Here is a 7,357-nt window from a genome sequence, read left to right on the forward strand (position 1 = left end):
TGCACTTATTATTGCAATATTGCTTTTGTTTTCAGGGATAACACTTTCTGACTTCCTAGTCGAATCAAAAGTCCCTTAAACAATATGCAATTTTTTTTTCCTTCCTCGTGTACTCCTTTTTCTTGTCAACAATGAAATCAGGGTAGTTGCTGTTGGTAAATCCCATTGGGTCAGTGACCCTGTCAGACAGAGCAGAGCTGCCCTATCGGCTATCATCTTGACGGAAGCAGAGCATCATGTCTTTCTCCTGCAGAGCTGCTGGGAGAGTCAGAACCACCCACCTTTCTGTGAGCAGCCCAGCCACTGTATCAGAAGGCTGGAGGGTGCATCCATCAGATGTGCCTCAGAAGAGAGACCTGGCCATCCACATCTAAAATACCAGCCACTGAACACTCTGCGGAACCCAGTTCCAGTGCCACACAGAGAGAGGACTGACTGCATGGCATCTGTGTTCTTCAGTAAGAAATGTAGAACTGTCAAGGTGAGTTACTTGGGCACTGGACATGGAGAAGCTTTGATAGTTCAGCATACGCCCCAGATCACAGAGCTATACCGAGTCTGATTCCACCAAAAATAAAAAAATCAGCTACTCATTCTCTCAAGTTAGCCAGGTGGCAAAACACAAAACAAAAAGCTTTAGGAAAGTAAAATGTAGTCATGTTATTGAAGGAACCCGGGTGGTGTGGTGTTTACATGTGGGGCTGAGATCTGCATGGTCAGTAGTTTGAAAGACTCGGCTTTCTACTTCCGTCAACTGCGACAGTCTCGGAATCCCACAGGACAATCGCAGTGAGTCAGCAGGGACTCCTTGGCACTGTGTTTGGTTTGGGGTTAATGTTTTTTAAAACCAACACGTGAGACTTGTATTGCCTCCTTCTTCATGATCCAAAGAACACAATTCAAATACGATTAAGTTGTTCAAGAGTTCAATCATTATGAATACAACCGATAGACTTACAACAAAGGAGGCAGAGCCCCCTGCTCCCTTCTTGATGAGCAAAGGAGAAATCTGGTCCCTACTATGCTGTAGAAAATTTCTCTAGACCCTGGAAAGGTGGCAGTTTATTAAAAAAACAAACAAACCAGAATTTAAATAGCAATAATGTAAAGCCTTAACACCACTACCAGTGGTGGGATTCTGCCAGTTCGCATCAGTTCGGCAAAATCAATACCAAATTTCTTTTGTTGAGTTTGGCAAATCAGTTGTTAAGATGGGACCTGTGATCAGGGTTCTAAGGGCTGGGTAGCCACCCAAGATGGAAATCATAAATTTACATTCCTTCCTCTTTTTTAACATGTACCGCTTTTATTGCTCTTATTTAAGTATTGACTGTATGAAATAATACACTACCTTCCGGTGGATTGGCTTGTTGTTTGTTTGTTTGCTTGTTTGTTTGTGATATATATAATGGTCATTGGGGCAGCGAATCTGTTGTTAAATTATCGGAATGCTACTCCTGACCACTCCTACCACTGAGCTGACCGTGACCCACAGTGACCCTGGAGGGCAGAGCAGAACTTCCCATAAAGTTTACCTTCAAGTATATTCCAAATCCCTTACTTTAGTTAAGAGGAAACTGAGGCCAGGGAAGATAATTAACTTCTCTCAGTAGGTTGTCACGGCTACATGGCAACCAAGACAGGAGGAGGAACCAGACTTCGGATCTTTCCTATGATAACAAATTGTGCTTTTTAACTTGTTGCATGAGCAAGTATTTATGTATGCCCACCATACGCCAGAAACTAGGGTAGGCCCTAGGTGTACAAAGAGAGAGAAGATATGGACCATGGTCATAGGGACCAAAGCACGGTCTCACAGCAAGACAATGAGATGAACCCAGTAAAAGAAGCACAGAAGAAATGCAAGGCAGAGCCATAGCTGCCTAGGACTGGTGGTTTTCAAAGAAACTGGGCTTTCAAAAGTCTGTTGCGTTCTTACGATAGTCCTCTGAGCACAGATGGAGAAACTCAAGTGCAAAGTGGATCCGGGAATCTATTAAGGTCATCTCTAGAGGCAGCAAAATGCCTAGAAACCAGCTTGTTTACTCCAAGAGAGGGACTTTTCCTGCTGGATGGAAAAGGCAGATGTTCTCTTGGTGCCCAGTCCCCTTCTGACCAAGATGATGTGCAGGACAGTCTGTGGCTCTGGAAGTACATGCAGTTGGCCATCAGCTAAGGTCATTTACTCAATGATTAAGGAACCAGCCAGCGTGGCTTCACTGCTACCAGTTTTCTTAAAGTGCCCAGTACGGATCCGCAGGGCAGACAGAAACATTCCTGCCCTCAGGGAGTCAGTACGATAGGGAACCCACATACCAATATTTCACCAAAAAGTGACATAATGAAACAAAGTACAACAACAGGAAAAACCACGACAAATAATTGCAAATTTAAAAACTAAAAGCTCTGGCAGAGCAAAGCTGAGTGTTGCCAAAAAATAGACTCTTCAAGAGTCAGAGAGAGAACGGGAGACTTGTGCACAGAACGACACACGATCTTCAGACTATCACAATAAAGACTCTTACCAAAAATGCTGTCACGCTAAACACATAAACTTCTGGTTCCATCCATGTCTCTCCCCAACTTCACTGAAAGCAACAGTGTGAATATTCCATTCCCCTCTTTCTAGGAACGCCGTCTATTTCGTTCCCTATGCTACCCAAGAGGGATGAATGTTGAACGAGGCTCTCGTCGGCAGGGCTTTGGCAACGAGAGGAGAACCGTGTGGTTTTGCTGCTCTATTCTTCCCCCCCTCCTTTAGACGCAGCCTGCATGAACCTGCACACAGTAAAATTCATCTACATAGCCAAGAATCACTGCATAAACATGAAAAAGGAAAAAGCAGGCTTCTCATGTTCAAGTTGACGTTCAGATATTCACTTCACTTGCCTGCTAACTTCATTCCCTGTGTCACAGGGCCCTTGCTAGCCCTGTGAACCACGCCATCAGACTTGCTGACCGCCACGGCGTTACTCCCTTTCCATCCTAGCCTGGAAGCCCCACCGGAAGCTCAGCATCACCGTGGACAGAGAAGCGGTGAAGCAGGAGGTGCAGCGGCTGGGAATCAGCTGCGTCTCCAGCTTTAATTCTATAACTACCACGGCTCCATTTTCATTCTGTAACTCTTCAACAGGGCCTCCTGAGACGCCCCAACTGTTTGAAAGTCTAATACACTGTAGGATTAGGAACAAAACAGACAAAGTTAAGGACAAATACTAGTGATTATAAGCCCACAACAGAAAGAGTGTTCATTAAGAACCGGCTAAATAAAAAATAAAACTTTAATCGTATTCCAGAGCAGCAATTGTATTACTAATTTAGAACTACAAGTCAGTTAAAAAAAAAAATCGACTCTCAAGTACTTCCTGACTATTCTCAGGGGTGGGGTGAGGGGTGGGCGGGTGGTTGACACTAAAAGCCAGCAGCTTTCCTTTGAAATACTTGGTGAATCTGATAGGATGACAGGCAGTGATTTAAATGACAATTCAGAACTTCCACAGGTTTCATCAAAATTATTACTACCAGAGTATCATAAAAAAAAAAAATTAACAATATGTTGTAGTTCCAAAGTCTTAGTTCCATCCCAGGAAAAAGATATGTAAGTAAACAACAGTTTGAAGTCTACGTGTGAAAAGTGATAATTAGCTTTCTTAGGTAGGAGAAGAATGATCCTCAAGGGAAGGCACACAGAGCAAGGCTGGATGGTGGGGTAAAAAAAGGAAGAACGTAATTAAGCATGCAGCGACAGTGACATCTAGTGTTACCAACTGCAACCGGGCTGTGCGACCGTTCAATGCTCAGTGTTGAAGAAAACACTCAAAGCTTCTCTCTTCTTTAAAATCGAACTAACAAAAATTTGAATATTTTTAAATGCCCTATAATCAAAACACTATCATCACTTTCCCTCCGGTTTTAAAAATCTCGTGATGAGAAATGTATCTTTGAGAATCCATAGCTGATTCCAAATCATTAATATAAACAAAACAGAACCAAAAAAAAACACCCAAACCCAAACCCAAATTCGCTGCCATTTAGCTGATTCCCACTCACGAAGCCTGTCTAGGGTTCCCGAGTGTATAAATCGTGAGGGAGCAGGGAGGAGGATCTAAACGCTCTCCCACAGAGGGGCTGGTGGATTTCGCTCCTGACCTGGCAGCCAGCAGTCCCATGCTTCCTGACAGCACCTCCAGGGCTCCTAACAAAGGGACAGTCTCATCTTCTCCGGAGAGGCAAGGGATGACTTGGAACTGCTGACCTTGTGGTTAACAGCCTAATGACTGGCGCAAAGCACCACCAGGGTTCCTTACGTTAACTTGGAAAGTAAACATAAAATCTGAGGCCTAAATGTAAAAAGCATTATTTATTGAGTCAATCAGATCAGTAAGCGTTCCCCCTCCCTTTCCCAGTGGAAAGGTAACCCGTCCATGTTCTGATGGGTGTATGGTAAAGACGAAAACTTCCAGCTATAAAAGCGTAGCTATCACAAATCAGTACATGGTCAAGAAAAACAAATTCCAGGCATTTCAGGAATCCCCGAAGACAGAAAGGAAACGGGAAAGGACTTGCTGGTGTAGAGAGGAACAGTGCCATACATCTGCCTGCTTTGCTAGATTCCGGGGGCTTTGAAAGACCCACTTTTAAACAGTAGATATTTGTGCCCATGGGCTTAGAACTTGGCGGCACAGGCTATATTACTATAGCATTTTTCTAGTTTTAGTTTTATGCTCTTGATGATCTATGAAAGTGAGCAAAATTCTGAAAATCATTTTTGGCAGGCTAGTGTTTTGTAAAAAGTAGCATTCGATGTAACTTACCTATTTTTTTTGGAAAGTTCATCCTTTGCCCTTTTAACTCCAAAAATTCTTGTGATCAAGGTACTAAAGAGAAGTGTGGATGAATTTCTCACCTAATATAAAAATAAACATATACCAAGGGTTAAGAAAATATTCATGGCATGACACCAACAGTTACAATGCTCCAAGTAGACATTCCAAATCACCCGGGTCCTCGGGGGTCAGGATTCACTTCAAGGGAACCAACAACCAGCACCGCCACCACGGAATTGCTAGTGCAGGACGACAGGGAATAGGGCTTGTGTTCCTAAAAGACTTTCCAAAGACTTTCCAGCAATGATTCAATGGCTTCCTCTTGAGCTGAGCTCTACATTCTTCCCACCCCCACCCCCACCCCGACCACACACACACACACACACACACACACACACGCACGAAGCTCCTTCCGAGACTTCTAATACTGCCATAGTTTTCATGATCTCTTTGTAACTATATCATCAAACAACATTTCTTAAAAACAATGAGCTCATTTTCCCCTATCCTTCCTGATGAAGAATAATATCCTCGCGAAGAACTGAACCTTTCCATTCATTTTCTGCAATCATTTATTATGAGAAAATATCTGTAAGCTCCGATTTCAAAGAATCCGTATTATTTAGCATGGCCAAGAAGATGTTTCGCAAAAATGAAGCTCTAAACTGCAGTATGTTGCTAACCCTATGACTCCTGCGACTTACTCTAGTCATTTTAAACACTGAAGTCTGAGACAACTGATTAATAAAAATAAGAGGAAGCAACTATCATTATAAGCGCAAACCATTTTTCTAAGATGAAAATAGAGTACATCTGTAAAGCTGCTTTGCGATGCTATAGAAATGTCTTGAAAGCCACGCATCTTGGGTTTCCTCAAGTACCTTGCCAAACCGGGGTTACAATGTAGACTCACAGACTGACTTCTCTGGTTTGCTTAAGGCACGAAGGCAGCACCAGGGAGAATATCCAGAACCAGAAGGCCCACACGTCCTGACACCAGAGTTTACGTTCTAAGGATGAAGGTTTCATCACCACGTGACACAATCAGTACTAGCATAAGACAGATCGTTAAAAATAGCACTGTAAGATTTAAAGAATAGTTCCCTGAAACCACTGGACACAGAAGGGTCACAAGGCGAGGGGGAAAAAGGTGAGTGCCAAGGACAGCAGGGGCCCGTGTCTCAGTCACCACCCGACTTCCACCGAGGGGTTGCCATGAGGGAATATAAGGCCGGTACTTCCAGATCTTCTGCTTTTTCAAGAGAAGCCAAAAATCCAGGGTTTTATGTGAAATCTCACTATTTTGAAATGTTGGCAACAAATGAAAGAAAGTGACACATACAAGCACACCCACAATGGAGACCAAATAAACCACAGTTGTGATCAATTGGACTATAGGTCACTTGCAATCTCTCCTCTGGAAGCCCATCACTGACTCAATGCATCCCTGATCATGAACTTTACAGACATATTGGCACAATTTTAACCAAAGTTCCAATATAACACTAAAACTACATAGACACACTTATTCAACAGTTAACAAAATATTATTTAAGTTCCTACTACATGCATTGTCTATCGTCACAGGCAACAAATCAGTGAGTCCTGTTGCTTTATTAATGCAGGGCGGTGAGTTATTTAATGTGGCTCGTCCAGCCAACGTCTCTAACGCCCATCAAACGACTGTTTCCTTCATGGGTCTGGTAAAGGTGAGAGAAAATACTGACAGGATTCATCTCTGAGTAACTGCTAACAGGATTACCTGAAATACCATCCTGCTAAATATAAAATGAGCCCTCTGAGAAGCAGAAGGGGGGATCTCACTCCCAGCAAGAGCAGGAGTGGAGCTCATCCAGCAGACCCAAGATCCCTGCACAGTGACCCTCCCGGTACTAGAAGACACTAGAACATCAGAGAAACAGCAGCAGCATCAGAAGCCAGAGCACAGAACAAGGTGGTGGGCTTCCCAACCCAAGGAGCAAGGAAAACGGAGTGGTTTTGTGCAGGAAGCTGGCTGGTGGAGTGGGTAGGATTCCTCTGGGCACTTAAATAGGGAAGCTTTGACTTGCTGATGCATGCCAAGTGTGTTCTGAGTGGAATTGAGTGTGTTTACTGGAGTGGGTGCCTCAATTAACATCACCTTTGCCCTGGGAAGACCTTGATTACCTTTTATCTGGCCTACTAAACCATATATACGCCAGTATAAGCCGACCCAAATATCAGCCGAGGCACCTAATTTTACCACAAAAACTGCATTAAAAATGTGCTGCATAAAAAATCAGCTTATACACGAGTGTAGACGGTAGTTCCCCAGACTCTCGGGTTTAACAATCAATGATAAAGACTTTTCTTCTTCTCAGAAATCATAGAGCCATACAAAATAAAACAGAGAGGCTGACATACAGAGTGCCTGGAAAGAAGATGCCCACAATGTTCATCTTAAAACTGTAGAGAAGTGTTTTGCTAAGTGAATGGGCCCTCTCAGAAGCAAAGCTCCCTTGAAACTAAGGTTCAGTGACTGGAACCAAGAG

General features: G+C 43.4%; 1 protein-coding gene across 2 annotated transcripts in view; it reads right to left on the reverse strand.

The window, feature by feature from the left end:
• THADA (THADA armadillo repeat containing) overlaps positions 1-7,357 on the reverse strand; it is a 391,488-nt gene that overhangs the window by 281,556 nt on the left and 102,575 nt on the right. For both annotated transcript variants that reach the window (XM_045285791.1, XM_045285792.1), the window contains one exon: positions 4,815-4,906. In XM_045285791.1, the coding sequence (XP_045141726.1) occupies positions 4,815-4,906 (92 nt within the window). The remainder of the gene's footprint in view (positions 1-4,814; positions 4,907-7,357) is intronic.

This window comes from Echinops telfairi, unplaced genomic scaffold (assembly GCF_000313985.2).
Source record: "Echinops telfairi isolate 266 unplaced genomic scaffold, ASM31398v2 ScPeMD7_7475;HRSCAF=8513, whole genome shotgun sequence".
NCBI classification, from domain to species: domain Eukaryota; kingdom Metazoa; phylum Chordata; class Mammalia; order Afrosoricida; family Tenrecidae; genus Echinops; species Echinops telfairi.